The 13,321-nt window shown below is 38.1% G+C and overlaps 1 protein-coding gene across 1 annotated transcript in view; it reads left to right on the forward strand.

Moving 5' to 3' along the window:
* The window catches only part of ADCY8 (adenylate cyclase 8), a 130,068-nt gene that overhangs the window by 90,433 nt on the left and 26,314 nt on the right, over nucleotides 1-13,321 (forward strand). Inside the window, exons 9-10 of the mRNA XM_065831062.2 lie at nucleotides 5,644-5,744; nucleotides 11,156-11,357. Of these exons, the coding sequence (XP_065687134.1) occupies nucleotides 5,644-5,744; nucleotides 11,156-11,357 (303 nt within the window). The remainder of the gene's footprint in view (nucleotides 1-5,643; nucleotides 5,745-11,155; nucleotides 11,358-13,321) is intronic.

Here is a 13,321-nt window from a genome sequence, read left to right on the forward strand (position 1 = left end):
ATATTAGGATTTTCTTGTGCAAAAGAAGAAAGAGCATGAGCACAAACAACTTGCTGAATGAAAATCTAGTAGAGGGTTCACTTAGTCTTACATTGCTATTAATAAAAATGAGGCCTGAGCATGCGTTGGAGTAAAGGGACACTGCCCAAAACCAGATCCCATATTCAGAATACAAACCTTCTTCATTTTAGACTTCACAATTAGCAGCCATAAGGAAAATCTATACAGAAAGGGTAGATTTTCATTTAAAAACAATTAAAGCCACAGGGAATAAAATAATGCTCTATTCCATCACATTACATAGGTCAGATTTTAAATATTAATAAGGTTTTGAATTGCGTCTGGATGACAAAAAGTCTATTTAAAATTCAACATTTTGAGCACTTTGGGTACATTTTCTCCTCTTTATGATATTTCCAACACCAGCCTGTGCTGCAATGCTGAGAAAATGGTACTTTCATTCAATATTTCCTTAGGTGTTAGTCCCAGCTGGTAAGCACAGGCAATACAAATAGAAAATTCTTTTTGTAAAGTGGTATGAATCTTCTGTCTGCCCTCTAAATCATGCTCATTTTTAACATTACAGAAGAATGAAGGTTTAAAAAATATCAGCACTTTTTTACTTGCTCTGATTCATCCACTTCCAACAGTTGCATAGTCACTGGTCAGCAACCTCCTTGGTTGTGCTCAGGGTGCTGGGACACCATGGGTGTGCTCAGAGAATGAGAAGGAATGCACCAGGGTGCAAAGGGATGATGCGGGTTAAGGAAAATGAATCACATCTTCATTATAGGCATGGGGAACCTCTTGTGGGACAATGTGGGAAATGTCCATTCCCTTCTCATTTGCCTGTGCAGTAATTACAAGTTTGCCCCAGTAGTCTCAGTGTTAAACCATAATCTACAGGCAGTCATGAAAAAAATAATGTTTAAACTGTTTTCCTACAGAAAGTAACTATTTCCTCCAAGTTATCTTATACATCATTTTCTCCCTTCCTGCCCATTTAGGAAACAAACCAAAACAAACTCATTTAAATTGGAGCTTCATAAAGCTATCTCAGAAGCCTTTTCCCTCTGCTCTCCCCACCCTACCCCTAACCTTTCAGTCTGGAATTATGGTTTCTTCTAGTCATTAACATTTTGCAACTGCTTACATGACCTTCTGCATCAGCATCTTGAGCTGCTCCCCGCAGTGTTGCTGAACAAGTAGACAGTGTGTATCTATGGACCCCCCATCTCACACCGCCAGTTCTGTTTGCCGCCAATCACTTTCTGTACAGACGAGTGGCCGCTTCAAGTCAGAGGTAGCTCTGAAGTCAATTCTCCTGTGTAAAATCTTGTTCCTTCACTTTCAGGCAGCTCCGGCATCTGCCTAACACTTATTTCTTTCATCTGTAAGTACTTCTCACCCCAGACTATACAGTTATTTTCTAGACAGAACAACCATTACCCATAGATAAATTCCTGATCAAGAAGTGTTACGTTAATCTTGTTCAATGAGAATTGTGTTAAAGCTCTGTACCTCAAGCCACAGAGAAGTGAGTAACCGTAGGAACAATAGACAATATTTCTTCCTACAGCTTTAGTAACAGGACTACTATCCCATGGGATCATAAATCTTTTGGAGTGACTTGAATAGATCTGAAATGTCATACTGGACTTCTATTTAAACAATCTGTGTTTTTTCAGTTATTCGTTTCACTGTAAAACAATTGCAGACAGCAGATTTACGATAGCAATGAAAGTGCTGTTTTGCCTTCTTTAAGGTTTCAAAAGGAAAAAAACAAATAAATCTTGAATCAGCATGCCCAAAACTACCATGGCAGCTCATACAGCTCCTGGTTCACAATGGTTTAAACAGACTGGTATATCACAGCACATTAAAACACTGCTACATCTTCCCACTCCTCTCTTATCCCACCAATCTGTGTCCCTCTTGGTGACAGCATAAATGTAGATTCCACAGAAAGCAGTAATGGTTGTATTAATGGATATGTTGTCTCCCTGAGACAGAAGGTATATTTCCACATCAATGTTGTAATATTTTATTTTTTAAGAGGATATGTGCAGGATGCTCGCCTGGTATATTTTGTAGAATTTTTACCTAAATGGACTAGTCATTGTTAACCTGTATTTTACTCAATAGCACTTGATATCTCATTTAGAGACAAGTTCACTCTCAATTTTCCTAGAGGTTATTTTCACAAATAGGATGTAGGCAGATAGACCAAAAGACTCATCACATGAGAGTACTTCTATTAGTAACATAAAAACACACTAAGGGTTTCCAAATATGTAATAGCTCGTAAGGAAAATCTGATACTACTTTAGATGATTTCCAATAATTAAAAGATATCATTATGATGTTCTACTTCAATAGCAATGACTCAGAAATAATAGTACCATGTACTTTCATATAAGATAAGGAATTGTAACAGAGCAGGGAATTTTATCTTCTGGTAGGATTTTTGTTAATGAAAGTTTCCAATGTAAAGACTTTCCACTTTCCACTTAAATTTGAGAAAGAACTTCTTCTCAGTGAGGGTAACAGAGCACTGGAACAGGCTGCCCAGGGAGGTTGTGGAGTCTCCTTCCCTGGAGACATTCAAAGCCCGCCTGGACACCTTCCTGTGCGACCTCACCTAGGCGTTCCTGGTCCAGCAGGGGGATTGGACTAGATGATCTTTTGAGGTCCCTTCCAATTCCAAACATACTGTGATACTGTGATACTGTGAAGATACTCTGAAGAAGTCTTCCTGCATATTTTTATTGGGATAGTAGATCAGAATGGGCTTAGAGATGAAGCATCTATACATTTTCTGTGAGGTGAGCACACTGAAAATATCAGAAAGGCTTTGAATTTCACAGTACAGATTTTCTTAAGTCAAACATTAGATTTACATATCTGAGTTCTATTTCAGAATTTCTGATGGGTGAGATAAATAGAAATTATATGAGTAGGAAACAAATTTTGCCCTTCTTCTATGTTGTAACCTTGCAGGCATAGACCTCACCTCTTTCCTTCAACCCAGAAACTTCCCATGGCAAGAAGGTCTTCAAAAAACACTGAGAAAACTCTGGGCTTGTTTGGCATCTTCTTTTCTGTCATTAGTTGACAACTGCATCTGTTTCTACCCTTTGGTCTTTCCAGGAGTTCTTTCATCTCTTCTCCTGCCTTAAGCTTCCTCATATGTCTTCCTTGGCACAAACACCAATGCTCTGAAGCGAAAAAGCCACGGTCTCCCTTTTCAGCCATAAGTTCCTATCTGAGTCAAAGAGCAGCAGTGAAGATAAGATGAAAAACCTTCCTCCTTGGTGCACAAACACCTCGAGTTGAACACATAACGCCTGTTTTATTACTGGTACTCTCCTTTCAAAGAGCTGTGGGGAATAAGCAGGATTACTTGGCAGAGGAAAGCTGGCCTTTCTTACAGAAGCTCAGTTTTAGCTGGCTGGAAGAGCCAGTGGGTAAAGTGTCTCCCCATCAGTGCAGGCAAATGTCTCAAGCCCCATGGGAAGCAGCGTGAGCCCTTGCTATGAGATGAGCAAGTCACACCAGCACAGGTAGGTCTGTAGGATGCCGCAGCAAAGGATTTTTTTGCAGAGTAGGTCACATCATGATTCTTCCTACCACTCTGCATGGCTGTAGTTGGGTACATGCCTTTCCATACTTATGGAAGTGCCTTGAGGTTTAGCCTATCCTTCAATTACTTCTCCAAGTAATTAAGGAGTAGACGGCTACAGAAGTGCGACATTTATCATTGGTGTTTGTGCTGCCTCAGAGATGCTAACAAGTTCTCATCACGTTTTTACTGATTAGAGGACAGCATTCATCCTTTTGACATAATGCTCAAAACAGCAGGCAATTCCATGTTTGTGTTTCATTCAATTATTTTGCTATAATTTCCCTCAGGAACAGTTTGGATTTCAAGTTGTATTTTAAGGAATGTACCTTTCTTTTTCCCTTTGGTTCTTTTTATGCCACAACCAAAAAAGCCACGGTCCATTATTTAAAAGCAGACTGATGCAGTTCTGTTTTGCTGCACATGAAATCAAGGTCAGTACCTCTGTGCTTCCAGCAGGAAAATGAAGTGGAGTTGCCTACGAGCACCATCAAAAATCACGTCAAAGTCATACTACTTCTGCCAACGGCAGACACAGAGTAAAATCACTGCAAAGGAGGATTCAAAATGATAAATGTCTGATTTTGGCTAACAAATAAGCCCCTCTCTTACTCATAATAAATGGGACTGGAATCATTTCAGGATCTTGAGATTGTTTTGACAAGCGGTTTATAACTGAGATGACATCCCTGCCAAAGCTCCATGTAGCAGATACGGCCTAAGTCTAGATAGAATCTAATTTCAAGAGCAGATTAGCTATAAAATGCAGGAGTTCGTAGATGAACTCTCTTAATGCATGTTCCTGATACATTTCTTAATTTTTTTCCATGTTTCTCAATTATAATGATTTCTACACATGTAATTTTCCTTTTTTCCAAATTGCTGGAGGAAGAGTCTGAGGTCTCTTTGACTCTGGTTTCCTTTTGTTTTGCACATGCAACTCTTAGCTACTTCAAAACTGCAAGAAATTCAATGCAGTGGAGTTTTTGTTCAGAAGAGGAAAAATGACCAGGGCAGGCATCTGTGGGATTTTTTAATTGTGTGAAGAAAATGTAGTGGCATCAGTGTAGGATCAAGTGATTTACAAAAATATGTCTATAGACCAATCTTCATCTGCTGTAAACAATTGGAGTTTAACTGAATTAGCAGTGATAAATACCAGCTGAGGACTTGGGTAACATTTCCACTTTGACTGATCCACCCATGTATTCATTACTCCTTTTTTGGTAACTCAAATAAAAGAGGAACCTGAGAGCATTTTCAGGGGTTTGATACCATGGAGAAAATTACTTTTGTAATAAATCATAATAATGCACCTTGAACGGTCTTTTACATAATAATACCTTAATTTTCTCCTTGGAGAGTGCCCATATTGCCAAGTTTCTGCAGAGGCTCTGGATAAGTAAAGATACAGAGATCATGACTCACACCACTAATAGTCACAGAATGTCCCAAACTACATACTTTTCTTGAAAATAGATAGATAGGTAGATAGATAGATAGATAGATAGATAGATAGATAGATAGATAGATAGATAGATAGATAGATAGATAGATAGATAAATTTTAAAGGAAGAAAAATAAAACAGAATGGCCTCAGCTTAGCAAGCATGGAATGAATCTCCCCAACATCATGCATGCAGAGTCACAGCTGACTTCAGTGTTTGTCTTCAAGTGAGGAAACTCATGGTTCCCCTGGTTGAGCTATTAAGTATTTAGTATTCTACTCAGCAGCACAAGTCCCTGGTATCTACCTGGAGATTTTTAAAGCAAATAATTTTGAAGAAGAGGTAACCAAGTAAATCAACTTTGTGTTGCAAATTACAGAGTTTTGTTCTCTTGGATAAAGTATTTTACCAGCTTATTAATGATTTGTTGTCTTTCATTTCAAAAAAACACTTCAGGTTTATCAATTTATTAGCTTTGCTAGTTTCCCCAAGGTGTCCTTTATGCATCTGTCTTTATGAAACCGCTGCATGGGTTAACAGCTAATTTACTCTTCTGTTTCTTTTTTATTCTAGTATTCTCAAATGCGGGATGAAGTATTCAAATCAAACTTGGTGTGTGCATTTATTGTTCTTGTATTTATCACCGCTATCCAAAGCTTACTTCCTTCTTCCAGGTAAATAAAGAAATGTATCTTTCTATATCTGAATGAACTTTTGGGGAAAGAGCAGGATAACTCTTCTAGGAGTGACATGTAATGAACCAATACAACCTTCTTGTTCTCCAAAAGTATTCAGAAATATTTGTTTTGGGTTTGTTTCTCACATGCTACACAAGAACACTGTACTGTTGTGCTTTGTTGCTGATGATATGTATTACCTAGCTGGGGAAAACAACCTTGTGCCATTAAGAAGAAGCAAGGTGGTGATCTGGTAGAATTTTTCCCACTTCTGCTTTTATATGGGGCTGACCAAGCAACAACTTCCTATCAAGGTGAAGAAAACGTGACACAGCTGAGACGTCTGTGTCCACATTTCACACAGTCAAACCCATCAATTGGCATTTTTGTCTCCTGTTTAATAGTGAGAACACGAGAGTGTGTGCAAGGATTGAGAACAGTTTTCGAGCATCACAGCAGAGCCAGCAGAACATGACTGACACTAAAACAGGCCCCGGTCCCATTTGCTCTTTGGCAAAACATGTGCTGAAATGGAACTGCCCAGATGAACACAATTATTGGGTCGTATCTAACACTCAGATGAACCTTAACTTATGGCTGCCTGTAGAATAACCTTGAAAATCCAGTGTTTATATAAGAAATAAGACACTGTGTTACAGTAATGCAGCAATATTTCTTAGATCATCTCTGGAAGACCTGATCCACCACGTTTATGTCTAAGAATACCAAAATGGTAGCTAGATGCAGACAGGTAACTGCACTCTGCAGTAGTCATATCCCTTGGATTTTGTAGTTCTTAGCCGGGAAAGTACCTTGAGCATTAACAGACCTGCTGTTCCTATGTGCTATGTTCCTCCAATATAAGTTGGTTGGTTGTTTTTTAAAATTCCTTCTCCCAATACACATTCAAAATTCTTCACTCCTGGTAGCTGTTATTTTTTTTTCCTCCATATGTACAAGAAGATTTATATATGTTATTAATGGAACCTGACTCTGTTAATTCTTGTGAGGTAACTAGTAGCATTGGAATTAGGGAAGGAGGAGTCACATAACCACATTGCCTGCAGCTGTCTCACTTTCTGGTTTCCCATCTTGCACAGTAGACTTGTGTTTTTCCCTCCATTGCAGAAATGCTTTGTGGACCTTTTTGTCACTGAATGTTAAAGAGGCTGTAAATATAAATAGGTTCAAATAAAGATCAGATAAATTCATACAAGATAAGATCAACAGAGTTTTTTAAATGAAATTATGGAACCTTGGCCTCAAGAACACTCTTAAAGGTTGATTGCTGGTATCTGGGAATATATTTAGGGAAAGGATATTTACCACTATTCCTTTTGTGAGAGAAGATTTGCAGACACGTGGGTGCTTTGTGGCAGTTATGTTCTTTCAGGAGCTGAAGTTCACTGTCAAGATATAAGAAGACAAATTTTGGTCTTCATTTTCCAATTTCTGATGTTCTGCTTCAGAAAATGTGTTTCAATCTTAAAAAAAACCATGCCTCTGAAATTAGCACAAGTCAGCAGAGAAGCAACCCTAAAATAACAGGATGATGGATTTTGAGTGTGAAAGTTTTAATATGCTTAAACATTGAGTGAGGAAATAATCTGGAAGTTTAAATTTCATAAATTCCAGTTCTAAAAACAACTTAAGGTATGATGAGTGCATGAACAATTTACCACAAAGTTAGGCAGGATTTGGATTCACAGAGTCTTGAAGATAACTGCATTTTCTTCTGTTGTACCTCTAGTAGAGACTGGATAAGTAAACTACCGTAGTCAAAGTGCATGGACATAATTTCGATGGAACAACTGACAAACTATAATTTCCACTCCTCGTGGTAACGTCTGCATTTCCTAACAACACATTTAAGTGTCTTTCAGTGAACGCTTCAGAGCCCTGTTGAATGAGGACAGAATTTTGTATTTGCTTAAGTACATGTTTGAATATTTTCTGACCGGAGTCTTTTGGGGATTTCTAGGAATTTGTTGGAAGGAAACATACTATTTAAATCATCAAAAATGTATTTTACTAAGGATCTTCAGGGAGTTTCCCAGATAGGTTGCCTTAGTTTGCATGTTAAAGAAGGGAATCATCTTTCTATTATTGCATCTACCATGTATGGGAGTTTCAGAATTTTATCTCAGTTTATATCTGGCTCCTGCAGGACAAATATCTGATCCATTCATACATTTTTCTGACAGTGTAGGCACTGAATTTAAAAAAAACTTTCCAATAGTTTTCGTTCTTTGAAATATTGAGTTGGGGAATTTACTTTAAGTCACATAAAATAATGCCATATTTCTACTGTAATTATCCTCTATGAAGCCATTAAGGAACGTTGCCAACCTTGCAGTGATTCATCTTGTCCATCTGAGAGGCCTGGGAGTTTGATTAATTTCTTGCAATGAACTTTCTATACCCCCACATGGGAGGTAGATCATACAAGAGCAGGCTGCTGAATTGCTCTTAATTCTGTCAGGTTTTCACTAGGTTATTCTTGTGAGGGGAGAAAAACAGGTTTCAAACTTGTTCATTTAAACCTCTGCAACTTCTGTTTTACATAGATTTTCCTTCTGACTCGACTCTTGATTTAAGACTGTACACAAGAAAGAGATAAGGCAAAAACTCCATTTCAAAATTCACTTTATTTTGACAATAAGGGAACCCCTAAAAAATTCGTTCTACTTCTGGAAGAAGTCCATGGACAGAAGAGTATTGCAGCTGTTTGTTCCTATTCCTCTAACCATGGCTATGTCTTCTGCTGTACTGGATCCTGTCAGCATGCTGCCAACAAAATCTTAGCACAGATACTGGGCTGATCCTCTAGGAGGTCATCGGTGTGAAATCTTCAGTTTTGTTTTTATCTCAGTCTTAGACAAGAGAAAAACACATCAATGTTCAGTTGAATAGCTACAGTGGAAGAACTTTTGTTGCCTATATATTTATTACAAACAAATGCAAGTGGTTTCTCAGGCACCTAAGCAGGTTATGGTGCATTTTGGATTGATATATCGAACTCAGGTCCCTAGATGTTCCCTTTATAGTACCTTAACTCAATAGCACTGGGCCTTACATGTAGAGTCTGGCAGCCCAAAATAACAACTCCTGTTTAGTGTCCTCATGTTTGACCTCTTGAAGCTTGACCCTAATCTTTTTGAAGACCTTAATTTAGTTTGACTTAGAGCTGGGTCAGGCTAGGTCTGCAGAATTTGTAGGCTACATCTACATATATAGGCTGTCTATATATATATCAGAGATATAGATAGAAACTATCAGTTCCAAAGAGGATCTCAGTCATTTGGCTTTACAAAGCAAGAAGGCTATTGAAGAATACTGCTGTAGTGTGGGAAAAAAGGAATTAGTCTCACAATTACCTATCAGTGTGTATAGCATGGATTCAAAGTATAGCCACTGGAGAATGGGTTAGTCAGTGGATCTGAATAAATCTAAGACGTCTGTGCAGTGAGACGAATTGTACCCTAAACGGATTTTAGTTCAGATCTGTATGAGTTTAGAATTTGCTCTTCTAAAAGCAAGCTTAAATAGCCTGAATTGAGAAGAACTTCATTTAGGTCGAGATACAGTCCATTCAAGATTCAGGGAGCAGATCTGGCTGATCCGCTGAAAAATGATGAAAGAAGAGCTGTGTTGTTTTCACTTCTGTTTCCAACTTGAACCCTTAACTGCTGATGTATAGTAAAATCTGAAACTTCTTGTTTTCAATAAGACAAAAGATATGTTTACAAAAGGTTTTATGACCAGGGTACAGCTCACCTACATTCAGGCACCTGGAAGTTCAAAGCCTCCCTGGAGCACACTGATAGTCCACTATCAAGTTTTTTTTCTGTGAGACAATATGATTAAACCACTGTATTGAACTGTCATGTATACAACTAGGTTATTAGAAATTATAATTACGTAATTCAAAACCTAAATTTTAATCATTCTCCTTCTAGCAAAAAGGCATTGGGAAAGCAGAATGAAGAGGGGAGAGATCTGCAGGAGCAGTGAAGATATTTTTATTTTGCATGGGTTTGATCTTTGGGTAAGGAGACACAGGAAGAAAATGACTGGCAAAAATAGGTACAAAATCTTGACTTGTGAAGTGCTGAGTGCTTTCTTCTCAGCAAAGTAAAACAATTTACCATATTTCTCAGCCATGTCAGTAACTCCATTGACTCCAAGTCCCACATTTTAGCAAGAAAAAGGAATAAATTTAGAAAAATAGAATTACAGTTGGACTAGAAGAAATCATGGTCTTTAATGGTTTATTAAAGGAATTGAATTGTTCAACCTATTAATCAAAGACCTGGATGAAGAGACTGAGTGCACCCTCTGCAAGTTTGCTGATGATACCAAACTGGGAGGAAGGGCTGACACACCAGAGGTTGTACTGACATCCAGCGAGACCTGGACAGGCCGGAGGGCTGGGCAGATAAGAACCTGGTGAAGTTTAACAAGGGCAAGTGTAGGGTCCTACACCTGGGGAGGAATAACCTCAGGCACCAATACATGGTAGGGGTGGACCTGCTGGAAAGCAGCACTGCAGACAAGGATCTGGAAGCTCTGGTTGACAACAGGTTGACCATGTACCCTTGTGGCCATGAAGGCCAATGGTGTGTGGGATGCATTAAGAAAAGTGTTACCAGTGGGTCAAGAAAGGTTGTTCCTCCCCCTCTACTCTGCCTTCATGAGACCGCATCTGGAGTACTGCATCTAGTTCTAGGTTCCCCAGTTTAAGAAGGACAGGGAATTACTCAAGAGGTCCCAGCATCTTTATTATGAGGAAAGGCTGAGAGAGATGGGTCTGTTCAGCCTGGAGAAGGTTGAGAGGGAATCTTATTTATGCTCATAAATATCTCAAGGGTGGGTGTTGAGAGGATGGGACCAGACTCCTTTCAGAGGTGCTCAACAATAGGATGAGGGGCAAGAGGCACAGACTGAAGCACAGGAGGTTCCATCTAAACATAAGGAGAAACTTCTTTGCTCTGAGGGTGCCACAGCCCTGGAACAGGTTGCTGAGAGATTTTGTGGAGTCTGCGTCTTTGAAGACATTCAGACCCACCGGGACATGATCCTGTGTGATCTGCTCTGGTGAACCCGCTTTAGCAGGTGTGGTGGACTAGGTGATCTCCAGAGGTCCCTTTCAACCCTAACCGTTCTGTGATTCTGTGAACTGTCTGTCCTGCACTTAAAAATACTTAAGTGTCACATTCTCAAGAACAAAATTTGTAGGGTATGCCAAGTGACATGTTTTATTTAAACATGTTTGGATCATAGAATACCTTGTTTCAGATTTATTGCAACTGACTTTTCCTGGTCTTAACTGTTTAGACATTTATTTTTATTAGCAGTAGTATTGTCCTGAGGTTTAATACTGGGTTCTCTTTTTGTTTTCTTCCCAGGGTGATACCAATGGTCATTCAGTTTTCTATTCTGATCATGCTGCACTCCGCTCTTGTGTTAATCACCACAGCAGAGGATTACAAATGTTTACCCTTAATGCTCCGGAAAACTTGCTGCTGGATTAATGAGACCTACCTGGCCAGGAATGTCATTATATTTGCATCCATTCTGATTAATTTTCTTGGAGCCATCATCAATATTGTAAGCTTATAGGGAACTGGGGAATTTTGTACAGGGAAAGATGATTTTATGAATTATTAAACTTGCTGCAGGACTTGCTAACTAATGTGTTTATAAGGCAGCTATGGTTTAAATGTAAAAGGCAAAGTACCACAGCTTCAGGAAATTCAGTCTCTGTTTCTTAAACTGTATATTTCTGAAATAGCTAATTATTTCTTCCTTATGAGCATCATTTATTTTTAAAACCCTTTTTCTATTTTCTGTTCAATATATCTACCATTTGAGGACCACACTTTCTTAAAAACTGTCAGTCCAAGTAATGCTTATAGATATCAAATTCTTCATCTCACAGTTCTCCTATTAATTATATTGCTAAAAAAGATGAGAAGTGTCAATGAATCCAGCAAATACCTTTAAAAAAGGACTAAGCAGAGCAAGCTGAGCCAGTAACCACAGCATGTAAAAAAAAAGTTAAGAAGTATAAATTCTAAACATGCCTTGCTCATTTAAAAAATTTGAAAGGGTTTAAAAAGCCTTTTGGCCCACGTTCACCTTAAATAAGTACCAAAAAAATAGGCATAGTTACTCCCAGCTTGCTTTATAGTCAGTGCAGATAAACAGAAAAGCATCCCCCAACAGTTCTTCTGATCATACTGGTCCCAATAAAGATATTTTCTTCTTTCTACTGCCCACACTGATTTTAGTCTGGCTGGGTTCCTAGTATACATATGTCCAATAAGACCCTAAAGTGTGATGAATCTAGAGCAAAGTTTATTAGCATATCTGATATATACTGATATATATCAATATATCTATATCATCTGTATACCTATATCATATATATGAGTGAGAAAATTCATGTACCAAGCTTTACTTAGCAGTTGTGGTTAGAAAAATATATTGGTAATTTAATATTGTGGTCCTGGCTCGGTACAATGTGCCATGGTATAAGAGTAGGGTCTTTGTAAGACATATAAAACAAATACGAATACAATAGAGCCTTGATTATCTGGATGTCTTCAGAAATATGAGACAGCTTTGCATGAATTAGGCAGATTATCACATCAGACAACCTAGCAGGTGTTCAGGCCTGATCCAAGAAGGTAAATATCTCACTGATAGACTAAAAGTAACATTTTCATCACTCTTCCCTCTTGTAGGGCACCTTTTGCCTATGGATGTAGCAGTGCTTTTTAATCTGAACTTTATTATTTCTAAAAATTTATTTCCTTCTAGATGAGTCCAAGAAAGCATCTAGTGACAGTAATAGCAATAGCAACTGTAACAACACAACAGCAACAACAATTATCCTGTAATAATAATTATTATTATATCATTACATTAAGTATGCTGAAGTCTGATACTTCAAGGGTTTGCCTCATCTTTTGCTAACAGACATGAGATTTTATTACATTCTATTGCTCTCATTCTTCCATGGTTGAATTCAGATTGCAAATGTGCTAGGACTCAGCATCTGTCTTGGTTTTTTAGTGATATTATGCGGTGACTGATAGGAGAGTTAGCCAGACAAAGAAGAATGTAGCCACTGATTGCTATCCTTACAGAGAAAATACAAATACAGTAAACGACAGGAAAACTTCTTGAAGATAAGGATAGCCACATATTATAGTGTAGATCACTAAGGAGTATTGTAGAATTTAGTGTTTTTTAAATCAAATTTGACAAATATCTGTTGGGAAAGACTGTAGTGAAATTCATCTTGCTCTTGAAGATGACCTCCAAAGGGATCTCCTACCAATTTGCTATGAATATGATAATAATGAGGTTTCTCCATGACTGTTGATTATTTTTTTAAGACTTTGTCCACTACATTCTTATGGTATGGCTAATCCAAAAACAGTCAAAAGAAATAAAATTCTTTTTACTCTCATACCAATGTGCTTCTATAAGGCACTAAACAATTATATTTATTGTCACGTATTCAGAATGGCAATGACTTGAGTCACCGAATCCTGACCTCTACG

Source organism: Patagioenas fasciata, chromosome 2 (genome assembly GCF_037038585.1).
Source record: "Patagioenas fasciata isolate bPatFas1 chromosome 2, bPatFas1.hap1, whole genome shotgun sequence".
In the NCBI taxonomy this organism is placed as follows: Eukaryota; Metazoa; Chordata; class Aves; order Columbiformes; family Columbidae; genus Patagioenas; species Patagioenas fasciata.